At 52.8% G+C, this 14,164-nt stretch overlaps 1 protein-coding gene and 1 pseudogene across 2 annotated transcripts; one reads left to right on the forward strand and one right to left on the reverse strand.

Annotated features, from left to right (window-relative positions):
* The first annotated feature begins 1,261 nt into the window (after positions 1–1,261).
* On the forward strand, positions 1,262–5,285 carry LOC309601299 (olfactory receptor 14C36-like; annotated as a pseudogene). Its single transcript has 2 exons — positions 1,262–2,069; positions 5,177–5,285. The product of its transcript is annotated as an olfactory receptor 14C36-like (transcript).
* An 857-nt stretch (positions 5,286–6,142) lies between these two features.
* LOC309601300 (olfactory receptor 14J1-like) lies at positions 6,143–7,102 on the reverse strand (the record flags this gene model as incomplete). Its single annotated transcript, XM_082334251.1, has 1 exon — positions 6,143–7,102. The coding sequence occupies one exon, from the start codon at positions 7,100–7,102 to the stop codon at positions 6,143–6,145; it is 960 nt and encodes a 319-aa protein (XP_082190377.1).
* Between the last annotated feature and the right edge of the window lie 7,062 nt (positions 7,103–14,164).

Here is a 14,164-nt window from a genome sequence, read left to right on the forward strand (position 1 = left end):
CCCTCTGCAGGGCAAAGGGGCTGAGAGCGACTGCCCTGAGCTTTTGCTAACTGGGAGGTGCTGTGCTCTGCTGGGTGAGGAGAAGGCTTTCCTGAGTGCCCGCTGCCTCTCCTCTCCTTGCTTCCCTTAGGAGGAGAGTCACAGGGTTTTTCTTTGTTTCTCCACCTGCTTGTGCTGCTCTTCTTGCTGCTCTTGGGCTCCCTGGCAGTAACAGTGGTGGTGTGGGGCAAGGCGTGGGGGTGCTGTGTGCCTGCTCTGGCCCTGACCTGGAGGGCGCTGCCCTGGAGGTGTTTGCATGGGACCAAGGTGCCCAGGCCCTCTCTCAGTTTTCCAGGCTCCAGCCACTGCAGTGAGTGGTTGGGCAATGAGACACTGCTTCCCTTAGCAGACATCACCTTCAGACACCTGATCATGCTGGACAGGGAGTCCTGCGGGGCTGTGAGCATCACTCCAGAAGGGCACAGCTCTCCTGTAGGACCTTGGTGATGTCTGAGAGCACTCGATCTGCCCGTGCCAGTCAGCGTCCTTGTCCTGTGCTCTCCATCCTACTCTGCACAGCTGTGCTGGAAAGGAGAGGTGGTTTGAAATCTGCACCTGGAACAGGACCCCTCTGCTCCCAGTACAGTCCAGTTTTTTTTTTTTTTTGGAGTAACCTCTGTGTGCAGTCCTCCTTAAGCTGGGAGTGGTGCAAGCACAGAGCAGCTGGGCACCAGGCTGATGGACAGAGCAGCCCTCCTGGATGGGAGCACTGATGCACGTTTAAACTGAGAGCAATGAGGCAACGGTGGAATTTTACCCTTTCCAGAACATTTCCCAAGTGGGATGGGAGTGTCTGAATACTAAAACACAGTGTAACGAGACACATTTGCTGCACCTCATCTCCCACCTGCCTCTGTGGAAGAAAGCATCCTTCGGAGCTTTCACCCTCCGCTCTAGTGCAGCACAGGGAACTCCTCCCCAGGAACCCTCCCTCCAAACACACTGGGCTGTTGCTGCCTCCACGGGTCATTGCTGTAAAGCAGGGCTGACCCTCCAGGAGCCCCTGGGGAGAGGGCACGGCTCTGCACAGCACACTCAGCCAGCACAAAGCAGAGCTGAAGCCTCGGAGCTGCATAACAGTCCCCCAGGAAAGAAAAGCTGCCTTACGTATTTCACAATGAATGAATCAAATTTTGCTCAGAGAAGCTTCTCTGAATTTTTCTGGTTTGTCTCCTTTGGCAGCTTCCATGCCCAGAGACAGCAGATGTCCAGTGGCAGCTCCATGAACGAGTTCCTTCTCCTGGCGTTCACAGACAGGTGGGAGCTGCGTCTCTTGCACTTCTGGCTCTTCCTGGGCATCTACCTGGCTGCCCTCCCGGGCAACGGCCTCATCATCACTGCCATCGCCTGTGACCATCGCCTCCACACCCCCATGTACTTCTTCCTCCTCAACATCTCTGTTCTTGACCTAGGCTCCATCTCCACCATTCTCCCCAAATCCATGGCCAATTCCCTGTGGGACACCAGGGACATCTCCTACGCAGGATGTGCTGCCCAAACACATTTGTGTTTGTCTTTTTGATATCAGCAGAGTTTTGTCTCCTCACCATCATGGCCTATGACCGCTACGTTGCCATCTGCAAACCCCTGCACTACGGGACCCTCCTGGGCAGCAGAGCTTGTGTCCACATGGCAGCAGCTGCTTGGGGCAGTGCTTTTCTCCATGCTGTGCTGCACACGGCCTATACATTTTCCATACCCCTCTGCCAAGGCAATGCTGTGGGCCAGTTCTTCTGTGAAATCCCCCACATCCTCAAGCTCTCCTCCTCAGATGCCTACCTGAGGGAAGTTGGGCTTCTTATGGTTAGTCTCTTAGTAACATTCAGCTGTTTTGTTTTCATAGTGCTGTCCTATGTGGAGATCTTCAGGGCTGTGCTGAGGATCCCTTCTGAGCAGGGACGCCACAAAGCCTTTTCCACATGCCTCCCTCACCTGGCCGTGGTCTCCCTGTTAGTCAGCACTGCCATATTTACGTACCTGAAGCCCCCCTCCATCTCCTCCTCATCCCTGGATCTGGTGGTGGCAGTTCTGTACTCGGTGGTGCCTCCTGCAAGGAACCCCCTCATCTACAGCATGAGGAACCAGGCGCTGAAGGATGCAGTATGGAAACTGATAACAGGATGTTTTTCTGGAGCAATAAACTGCCCATCATCTTCTTCATAGCAGTTATAATGTAATTCATTACAGGCCCAGCCTGTCTTCTGTATTTTGTGGTGTTGCTCATGGTTTTTTACTTGGGATAAAGTTTTTGTCCCCTTTCTAAATCATTTTCTGCTTTTCTTTTCTGACTGAGTGGTAGTTTAAATGAGGAGCCATGCTCTCTGTGTGTTTCAACAAAATAAAGGGTCCTTCGGTGACTATTTTTTTTTTCCTGAGATCCTTCCTCCAAGGCCTTTTTGGAGCTACAGAGACAGTTCCTTTATGCATGGATGGAGGAGAAAAGAGTCCCAGCATGGCAGCACTGCCAGGCAGCTCCAGCGATTGGTCTTCCAGGGCTGTTCTCTTGCCACTTCCACACTCTCTTTCTGATCCCTTGTGTTGGTGCCAGCCCTGAGAGCTCTGGCAGCTTGGTCACAGTTGTGCTGCATGGTAGTGTTTTGACTGCAGGCAGGGACAGGCAATGGGCACTTTTGTGACAGAGCTGGCCTCCATAACAGCGTTCCTATAAAGAAACGTGATTTCCTCTGACAGTGTGTCCTGGTTTCAGCTGGGATCGAGTTAATTTTCTTCTTAGTAGCTGGTATAGTGCTGTGTTTTGGATTTAGTATGAGAATAATGTTGATAACACACTGATGTTTTAGTTGTTGCTAAGTAGTACTCACACCGGTCAAGGACTTTTCAGCTTCCCATGCTCTGCCCGGTGCACAAGAAGCTGGGTGGGGGCACAGCCAGGACAGCTGACCCAGACTGGCCAAAGGGCTATTCCATACCATATGACATCATGCTCAGTATATAAACTGGGGCGAGCTGGCCGGGGGGGAAGCGATCGCTGTTCAGGAACGGGCTGGGCATCAGTCAGTGGGTGGTGAGCAATTGTGTCGTGTATCACTTGCTTTGTATACTATTATTGTATTATATTATTATTATTATTACTACTATTCTATTTCATTTTACTTCAATTATTAAACTGTTCTTATCTCAACCCACGAGTTTTTCTGACTTTCACCCTACCAATTTTCTCCCCTACCCCACCGGGGCGGGGAGAGTGAGTGAGCGGCTGTGTGGTGCATAGTTGCTGGCTGGGGTTAAACCACGACGCTCGTTAGGGCTTGCTTTATTTTAATGAGCCCCATGGAGTATATTTGTGGTGAGTCCTTGAACTTCAGGTACTGAGACGAGATTGCACAAACCTCTGAAAGAGTCAACCTCAAAAGCAAAACCCGATGTGCCTTGAAGCATGAATGAGTCCCATTACTGACAAAGCCTCCCCAGGGACTCAGAGCAGATAATTGGAGGCCATGATTGCAGGGAGGCAAAGGGAATGTGCAGGCAGCTCAGATGCTGAGGAAATTTTTTTTTTCTTTTTCATTAAGCAGCAAGGCCAAACCCTCACCCCCAGGCAATGGGAGGGCAGATCCTGTCCGTCATGTGTGGGTCAGGACACTTCCTGGGGGGCAGTGGGATGTGAAGGTGAGCAATGCCAAGTCAGGACAACTGTACACCTCCTGGTTTCCCCAAGAAGGGGCAAGGAGCAAACCAAGTCCAGAGCCTCAAAATCAACTTCTGCCTAGTCCAGATGTGGCCGCACCAGTGCTGAGCCGAGGGGGATGATAGCCCCCTTGTCTGGGTGGCCACAGTCCTCCTACTGCAGCCCTGTATGCAGTTGGCCTTACTCACTCTGTCTGGGTAGTGTTTGCTCTAGGAAATGGCATTTGAGACGATACTTCACAGGGTCTGCGTGCCTTTCTTCAGGGGTCATAACAAAAAAGAACCTCCAGGTACAACGGAACACCCAAGTCAGGTGCCTGCTGCTGGCACCTCTCAGGTTCTCAGGCAGAAGTGATGTCATAGTCAACATCCGAGCCGTGTGCCTGCTGATGGGCAATCACCCAAAGAGACTGGAGACTAAAGTGACCGCACACTCACCTTTGTGGCCATGTGCCTCTTCATGGTCTATGAGCTTCTCAGACACAACTGATGTCATAATGACATCCCAACCCATCAGCCCTCTTGTGGCCTATCAACTGACCAGACAAAAGGAACCTCACCAGGTTTTGAGGTCACTTTTTCTGCAGCCTGACTGAATTGCAGCGGGCAGGCAGGTACTGTGACATCATCAAGCCTATCACAAACCCCAGCACGACACAAATGGCTGCTCAGGGAGGGCAGAGGTGGGTAAGACCAACGTGGTTGGGCTGTTGCTGGAAGGTCACCTCATGACAGCAATGTGATTGGCCAGGAGCAGGCAGGCATCATGAGGTCATCAAAAGCACCAGATGGGAAGGCTGCAGGCAGATGACTGAGCTGCTGGTCAGGCCCTGCCCTGGGGTGACGCCACCTGTACCTGAAATGGGAAACTATGGGACACGGCATGAGAAACTCCGGGATGTGACAGAGACCCGTGTAAGAAGGGACTAGCAGTACAGGCAGCACAATGTGTCCCAGCTGGGTCTCACGAGTGGTTGAAGAGCAGAGACGTGAGAAGAGGCCAAACTGCACAGGTCATTGGAGGGGAGCTTTGGGGAGCTTCTGGGCAGTCGAGTCTTGCAAGGCCAGCAGTGCCAGGGGAAGCCATCAGTGGTGCCATTGAAGGCCTGGATGTCCTAGGCAATGGTTTCCCAGCTACCAAATGATGGTAGAAATGGAACAAACCTGAGACCGTTGGGGAAAAAGTAATTGGTGACAGTTGTTACTTGGGGAGGGGACTGGGGCACAGAAAGGGAGGGATCCAGGAGGCCTGGGAGGAAGAAGCCTGTGGATGGGGCAAGGAGAGGGATGCAAGGGGCCAGCTGCAGTTTGGAAGGGGCTGCTCAGGGCTGATCCGTCCAAACCCTGTGCCTGATCTCCATGGTGTGTCCCATCTTCTCATTAAACTCTGCTCCTGGCTATTTGCTGTGTGAACATGCTCAATTGTGTGTGTGTGTGTGTGCGCACATGTGTGCGTGTGGACGTGTGTGTGAATGTGTCTGTTTGACAGAGAGAGAATGTACATACATGCTTTGCTGGCCAACTCCAAGTGGGGCTGGCTGGCAGACAGGGACACCAGAATGTCTAGATACCCAAGGCTGAAGTTGCCAAGTGGGTAATGGCTCCAAGACTGAGTAGGACACCTGGGCAGACCCACAACTCAGGCCCACACTGGCGGGGCCGTGGGGGGTGTGTGCCCGTGGGTAGGTGCTGCAGAGGACCACCAGACCACTCATGACCTTCACAGCAGAGCAGAGAAGGGACCAGGATGGGGACAGTTGTGTTGTCCATGGTTGTGTGTGTTCTGTTGCTGGTGTGGTGGCTGTAATGGTGCTGTTCCCTCTTGGAGTTGGTCTGTGGATGGTTGGGTATGGTCACCTTCCTTTACTTGCGGATATTGGCATTTAGCACTTTCCCTTTGGGTCACTGCTTACCCCAGGCACACGCTGACCCCGTAGAACTCGAAGGCTCTCCAGATCAGCTTTCTGGAGAATTTCCTCTGCACTGTCATATCTGAGAAAGCCCTGGGTATGTACCTCACTGACCAGTCACCATCCCCATGGTCACCACACACCAGTGGGTGAGTCCAAATTCCAACCCTTGCTCTCTAACAGCTACTAATGGGACCATGAGCTTTTCTCTTCCAATCCAAGGAGAAAAAAGGCCCTTTGGGGGTGAAATTCCTTGGGTCTGTTGTTGACATCAGCTTTGAAAGAAGAGTCCCCACCTCAGTCAGTGCACTGGGGTGATCCCATTTTATTGCAGAAATGCTATGAAAGTGTCAGCTCTGCCTGAGAGAAAGACACACTTTTCCAACCACTCCAGGTCAGACAGAGCAGGTTCATTCCTCAAGAGAAGCAAGATGGATTCAGACATTTATCTAGGAGAACAATAACAACTAATAACAATACGGATAATGATAAAAAATGATAAAATAGGAAACAAAGGACAGGCCTGCAATGGGGCACCATGGGAGTCATTCCTGAAGAGTGATGGAAAATTGACCACTATTGAGAACCATCCCTAAAATAACTTTCCTGATGGACTCCTTCAGCTCCTGGTTCCTCATGCTGTAGATGAGGGGGTTGACTGCTGGAGGCACCACTGAGTACAGCACTGCCACCACCAGGTCCAGCGATGGGGAGGAGATGGAGGGGGGCTTCAGGTGGGCAAACATGCCAGTGCCCATAAACAGGGAGACCACGGCCAGGTGAGGGAGGCACGTGGAAAAGGCTTTGTGGCGTCCCTGCTCAGAAGGGATCCTCAGCACGGCCCTGAAGATCTCCACATAGGACAGCACAATGAAAACAAAACACCACCAAAACGCAAAAGCACTAAACATGACAAGCCCAAATTCCCTGTGGTAAGACTGTGAGCAGGAGAGCTTGAGGATGTGGGGGATTTCACAGAAGAACTGGTCCACAGCATTGCCTTGGCAGAGTGGAATGGAAAATGTATTGGCAGTGTGCAGCACAGCATTGAGAAACCCAGCGCCCCAGGCAGCTGCTGCTATGTGGAGACAAGTGCTGCTGCCCAGGAGGGTCCCATAATGCAGGGGTTGGCAGATGGTCACATATCGGTCATAGGCCATGAGTGTGAGAAGAAAAAATTCTGCTGACATCAAAAACAAGAAGAATAAAACCTGGGCAGAACAACCTGAGTAGGAAATGGCCCTGGTGCCCCAGAGGGAAATGGGTATGGATTTGGGGAGAGTGGTTGAGATGAAGCCAAGGTTGAGGAGGGAGAGATTAAGGAAGAAGAAGTACATAGGGGTATGGAGGCGGTGGTCACAGGCTATGGCAGTGATGATGAGGCCGTTGCCCAGGAGGGCAGCCAGGTAGACGGCCAGGAAGAGCCAGAAGTGCAAGAGCTGCAGCTCCCGCTTGTCTGCAAATGCCAGGAGGAGGAAGTGGGTGATGGAGCTGCCGTTGGACATTTGCTCCCTCCCGGTATGAGGACCTGTCCAAGGACGAGAGACTTCTCTGAGGAAGAAAACATGGCATTACTCATAGAAAACTCCCTCCCTGAGCTGAATGAGGAATGAGTCAGCTCAGTCTCCACTACTACCAACTGAATGCTATGATTCGTCACAGCTTAAAATGCAGCTTGGGCACCGAGTTTCCGTGAAGATACCCCTAGGGGAAGGACCCCTACAGTCAGTGTCAGAACAAAAACTGACCCACATCCCCACCCCAATCCCAGAGAGCAAGAGTACCACAGACAGGTGCAGAAACAAGGAAGAACACTCTCTGTGCTCAGGAGCAATGTTCCAGAAAAAAATGAAGTGAGGACAGAAAGGCATATGGGCATGCTGTGAAGCCTCCTTACCCAGCTGTGCTTGCTGCCGCTAAGATAATAACACTGTAGGGCAAGTGCTTTTAGCATCTTTTTTGTGTACCGCGTTCCAAGAAGGTTTCAGCTGGAGGTCCAGCAGCTGAGGTGGTAACTCATGACCTGGACCCATGGCTTTGGGGGCAGAGGCTCTGCTGGGTAGGAGAGGAGACCAAGGGTTGCATTGGGAACTGTGTCTGCACTGCAGGGGCTGGCAGGGAGATGCCTGAATCCCCACTCCCACAGCATTGCTGGCAGCAGCTCCCTCTCACTCCCTGCCCATGTCTCTGAGGCCTAGAGCTGTGCCTTCTGGCAGCAGTTTCTCTGTCCCTGCGTCTCCTCCCTCTCCATGCTCACAGAGCCCATCCCACCTGCTGTGTGCTCAGCTCTGCCCTGCAGGCACCTCCTGGCAGCAGGGCACTGCCCAGGGGCATCTCTGTGTGTGCAGGGGCTAAGGAGCAGCTCAGACAAGTCCTAGCGAGAACTGGGGTCTCATTGCCTTCTCCAGAGCAGAGAAATAAATTCCCATCTCCCACTGCCCACCCAGACAACCAAGAGTGGAAAAACTGAGAGCAAAGAATCCTTCCCTATCAGGGAAATGCTGCTCCAACGTCCTTCAGAAGGACCCTCTGCGAATGTCCTCAGGGTGATCTGGAGCTGTGAGCAGGCCTCATGCACGCAGATCCCTCTCAACAGCGGAAGCACCCTGCCCTGCCCTGCCAGGACTCACTCCTTCTACCCACAGCTTCTCCCCATAGTGCTGTTGGGAGCTCCCCGGGCAGGCTGAGTGCTGACCCTGGCAGGCGGCAGAGTCCCTGCCCCAGCACACAGCCCCCTGCGGTGCAGGGACCCTGCTCCGAAGGACAGCCCTGGGCACCCTTGGCTGCACACCCACCTTCACACCCCTGCAGCCATCCCTGGGAGAAGGCAGCCATCACAGCCAGTCCTCTGAGGGTGTAGTGGGAAATCCCTGCTCTGGAGCACGTCCTCCTCCTCTACACCAGAGAAACTCTGAGAGTCCTCCTGACACATTCCATAAGCTGTGGCATGTGCCAGCTTTAGGAGATCTTTCCAGAAACAGCAGCTGCTCTGCCTTACACCCAGCGACTTACTGTATTTAGGGCTGTGAACATTTCTCCCATAGTGAGCTCTCAGCGCTCCTTCCCCTCCAGATTGCCGTCTCTCTCTTCCCCACTCCTCTCCCCTCGCTGCCTGCAGGCAGTGCCCTCAGCCCTGCTGTGCTTTGCAGAGGAGCTGCTCCTGGGCAGAGCTGTCTCTCTGCAGTGCTGCCTGCTTGCTATGAGTTGCCTCCATCCCAGGAGTCCAGCCCAGCTCAGCAGCAGAGGCCCAGCCCAAGGCACCACTTTCTCTGCCCCCTCCGGACTCCTTTGAGATGTCCCTGGGGCTCCAGGGGCTGACAGCTCCTGCAAGGCAGCTTGGTCCTTCCAGGGGAATGTGTTTTGAAATCAACTCAAGTAATCATGGACAATCCCTCATCAAACCATGGAGAGAGACTGATTCCAGCAGCATGGTTTGTCCTAGCAGAGCGTGGTTGACTGTGAGAGGTGTAAATGTTCCCCTCTGGACACCCCCATTCCTGTACCATAGCAAAAAGACACACAGACAGGGAAAGGGAGGGTTTGTCTTCCCCTGTGCCAGGCAAGGATTCAGCTGAGGCAACACAGCCATCTCATCCCAAGCTGGAAACCCTTGGGCTGAAGTGGCATCCAGCTCCCCCCATGCACCCCACACGCCAAAGGGAATCCTCTAGTCCAGTTCAGGAGTGCATAAAAGAGTGGCCTGCATGTGAGCTCCTGCTCTGAGCCCCTTGGCTTCATTCAGTGGGGACTCAGGTGCTCACACACAGACACTTGGTGATGACTGAGGTGCCAGGGGTGGTCCAAGACGTGGGCAAGTGTTTGCAAGCTCTGATGGAAAATCTCTGAGAACACCCACATTCTTCCTGAGCATGAGCTGAGGGCCCGAGGGGGAACAGGGATATCCTTTGCCACCCACAGTGACACCAGCCACCTACGTGCCTTTGTCAAGTATCTCCCTGGAGCATGCAGAGCTATTGAGGTAACCAAATGGAGGAGTGCCCCAGACAGAGACCCAGGTCTCCCTTCTATCCGCTGTACTCACTGGAGCTCCAGTCACTGCAAAGCTAAGTTGCATCCACATCCCTGCACTGAACACATCAGGGCTCTCATTTTAATGGCATAAAAAAAAGGCTCGAATGCCATGCCCGGTGCCTGGGGTGCCAGACACAACTGCACTCAGCAGTCAAGCACAGCACAGGACCTCCAGAAAAGCTGTGCCCTCTTGGAGCTGCTGTGGGGCAGACAGCCCAGGGCCCCCCAGGTGGGTCTGGTGCTTGTGTGCCACCTGAACACCAACACCACAGCACAGATGCAAGGTCTGTCCCGTCCCAGGGGCACTGCAGGACTGGGAGGAGGATCACACCAGGGTGCCCTCCCCTCTCCCTGTGCTCTCAGCCCTTGACCATTCTCTCTCTCAATCTCTGAGATTCACCTGCCTGATGCTACGAAGAGGGAAGATGACAATCATGTTCACAGAGTGGGTGGATCAAAGTCTGGTACCCCCAGAGACTTTCTCTGAAGCCCCCTGTCCTCCCTGCAGTTTGTTTTGCAAGCCCCACAGCTCTGCAGAGTTCATGCAGAAACACCAAAGCCCTCTCTGGGCCAGGTGTCATTGCTCAGCCCTGCTCCTCTGCCCTTGGAGACATCAGTGTTTGCTCTCTTTGTGGGCACCTCATCTCCTCCTTACCTTGCCATCTGCCAAACATTCTGGCACGTCTGTGCCCTGAAGCAAAGCCTTTCCATACATTGGGTCTTGGGCCCTTGCTCCCATGTTTTCCTGGAACAAGTCCATGCCACAGCCCAAACGTGCGCAGGCAGGAGGAGCAGGGGAACAGATAGGAGAAACTGGACCCTCACAGCCCTGTGAATTTTGTGGATTAAATTAGATGTGGTGGGACAGCTTGCTCACCTGGGGTGCTGCAATGGAGGGAGACAGGCTCTGCCAGAAAGTGTAGCAGGGCGGATGAGGAGGGGAGGACGCCTCCTTTGCGAAGGACCAGGTCAGATGTAAAGACCTCCCCTATGGGACGGACAATGGGTAGGATTAGCTTTGTCACTGAGGATTAGAAGAGCCAGCAAGGGTGTGTGGTGGGCTGACATTGGCTGTCCGCCAGGTGCCCACCAAGCCGCTCTGTCACTCCCCTTCCTCACCAGGACAGGGCAGAAAATATGACAAAATGCTCATGAGTTGAGATAAGGACAAGGAGATCACTCCCTAGTTACTGTCATGGGCACAATAGACTCAATGCGGAGAATTGAAATGAATTGATTGCCAATTAAACAGAACAGAATAATGAGAACTAAGAACAAATCTCAAACCCCCTTACCCCCACCCCTCCCTTCTTCCCAGGCTCAGCCTCACTCCTGACTTTTTTCCCTCCTTCCCCCAAGCAGCACAGGGGGATGGTGAATGCGGGCTGCAATCAGCTGATAATGCTTTGTCTCTGCTGCTCCTTCCTCCTCATGCTCTTCCCCTGCTCCAGCGTGGCGTCCCTCACACGGCATCCAGTGCTTCATGAACCTCTCCGGCATGGGTCCCTCCCATGAGCTGCAGTTCTTCACAAACTGCTCCAGCATGGGTCCTTTCCCCGGGGTGCAGTCCTTCAGGAACAGACTTGCTCCAGCACCGGTCCCCCACAGGGTCACAGGTCTTACCAGAAAACCTGCTTCTGTGTGGGTTCCTCTCCACAGGCTGCAGTTCCTCCCAGGAGCCTGCTCCAGCACGGGCTGTCCGTGGGGTTAAACCCCTCTTCAGGGCACTTCCGCCTGCTCCAGTGTGGGATCTTCCATGGGTTGCAGTGATAATATCTGCTCCACTGGGGACCTCCAGGTACTGCAGGGGCCAACCCATGTTGTTGGAGGACAATTTCCTAAGCCAGGTAATAGACAGCCGTACCAGAGGGGATGCAGTACTGGACCTGGTGGTCACCAATGTAAGTGAGCTCATTGGTGATGTCTGGATTGGAGGCAGCCTCGGCTGCAGTGATTATGCACTGGTTCACAGTCCGGAGACATAAGGGTCAGGTGAAGAGTATAGTCAGGACCCTGAACTTTAGGAAAGCAAACTTCCAGCTCTTCAAGGAGTTAAACAACAGGACCCCTGGGAAATGGCCCTCAGGGGCCTTAGGAGCAGAACAGAGCTGGCAGGTCTTCAAGGATGCTTTCCATAGGGCACAAGAGATCTCAGTCCCCAGGTGCAGGAAATCGGGCAAGGGAGGGAAGAGGCTGGCATGGCTGAGCCATGACCTGTGGGGTCAAACTAAAGGGCAAGAAGATATTGCACAGGCAGTGGAAGAAGGGACTGGTAGCTTGGGAATAGTACAGGGATGCTGCCCGGTTGTGTAAGGATGGGATCTGGAAGGCCAAGGCTCGGCTGGAGCTGAACCTGGTGAGGGATGCGAAGAATAACAACGGCTTCTATAGGTACATTAACCAGAAAAGGAAGGTTAAGGAAAGCGGACCCCCTCTGATGAGCAGAAGTGGCGAGCTGGTAACAACAGACAAGGTGAAGGCTGAGGTACTCAACAACTTCTTTGCCTCAGTCTTCACTGGCAACCTCTCTCCTCACACCTCCCGAGTCGAAGGGTCATTTGATGGGGATTGGGGGGTCAGAGGTCCTCCCACTGTAAGAGAAGATCAGGTTCGTGACCACCTGAGGAACCTGAAGGTAAATAAGTCTATGGGTCCTGATGAGATGCATCCCAGAGTCCTGAGGGAATTGGCTGATGTACTTGCTAAGCCACTCTCCATGATATTTGAAAAGTCATGGCAGTCAGGTGAAGTCCCTGGGGACTGGAAAAAGGGGAATATTGCAGCCATTTTTAAAAAGGGTACAAAGGACCCTGGGAGCTACCGACCTGTCAGCCTCCCCTTTGTGCCTGGGAAGATCACGGAACGGATCACCCTAGAAGCTATGCTAAGGCACATGGAGGACAGGGAGGTGATTCGGGACAGTCAGCACGGCTTCACCAAGGGCAAGTCCTGCCTGACCAACCTAGACGCCTCTATGATGGAGTGACTACATCAGTGGACGAGGGAAGAGCTACGGCTGTCATCTAGCTGGACTTCTGTAAGGCCTTTGACACGGTCCCCCACAATCTCCTTCTCTCTAAATTGGAAGGCTATGGATTTGATGGGTGGACTGTTCGTTGGATAAGGAATTGGCTGGATGGTCACCTCCAGAGGGTAGTGGTCAATGGCTCGATGTCCAGATGGAGATCAGTGACGAGTGGTGTCCCTCAGGGGTCCATACTGGGGCCAATGCTGTTCAATGTCTTCATCAATGACACAGACAGTGGGATCGAGTGCACCCTCAGCAAGTTTGCAGATGACACCAAGCTGAGTGGTGCAGTTGACACGCCTGAGGGATGGGATGCCATCCAGGGACAAGGTGTAATGGTTTTAAACTAAAAGAGGGTAGATTCAGACTAGATATAAGGAAGAAACCTTTTACAATGTGGGTGGTGAAACGCTGGAAGGGGTTGCCCAGAGAGGTGGTAGATGTGCCATCCTTGGAACCATTCAAGGCCAGGCTGGATGGGGCTCTGAGCAACCTGATCTGGTTGTAGATGTCCCTGCCAGTTGCAGGGAGGATGGACTGGATGACCTTTAGAGGTCCCTTCCATCCCAAAGCATTCTAGGGTTCTATGATTCTTCATAGCAGCCGTATGGGGCCATGCTTTGGATTTGTGACCAAAACAATGTTGATCACACAGGGATGTTTTAGCTGTTGCTGAGCAGTGCCTGCACATTGTGAAGGCCTTTTCTGCTTCTCATCCCACCCCACCAGTGAGTAGGCTGGGGGTGCACAAGAATCTGGGAGGGCACAGAGCTGGGACAATTGACCCCAACTGACCAAAGGGATATCCCATACCATGTGATGTCATGTTCAGCAAAAAAAAGCTGGGGGAAGGAAGGGGGAACATTCATGGTAACTTGGGAAGACAAATGTTTCCTAACCTAACCCTGAACTAACCCTTTTACCTTAAACCTTACCCTAACCATTACCCAAAACTAGACCTACCCCAATCATAAACCTCAACTCTAGCCCTAACCCTAACCCTAACCCAACACCATCCACAACCTAACTCTAAACCATGTGTAACCATTACTCTAACTGTAACTCTTAATCTAACCCTAACTCTAACTCTTACCCTAACCCTAACTCTAATTCTAACTCAAACCTGAACCCAAACCCTGACTAACCTAACAGGTATCCTGAAGCATCTTGCAAGGCCAACAGCACCTGTGTAACGACATCTGTAATATCGTCTCAGGCAATGATTACTATGGTAACAGCATTAGAAAGAAAAGATAATTTGGGTAGATGGGATGGACAGACGAGCATCCTTGTATCATCCTGTCAGTGCTAGTTCAAGGCCTGGCGGCATGAGCAGCTCCCCTCTGCTTCCTCATGGCTGTAGGCACCGTGGCTGTGGGCACCACTGTGTGTCACCCAAATCAGACTCAGGTCAGACGAACCATTTTGTATTTCTCATATACCATATCCATTGTTTCTCTGTTGAGCTCTAATCAGAGCTTAGTTACGTAGATAACCAGGCTTTGGG

The sequence above is a fragment of the Platalea leucorodia genome (genome assembly GCF_965183815.1).
Source record: "Platalea leucorodia genome assembly, chromosome: 31".
Classification (NCBI taxonomy): domain Eukaryota; kingdom Metazoa; phylum Chordata; class Aves; order Pelecaniformes; family Threskiornithidae; genus Platalea; species Platalea leucorodia.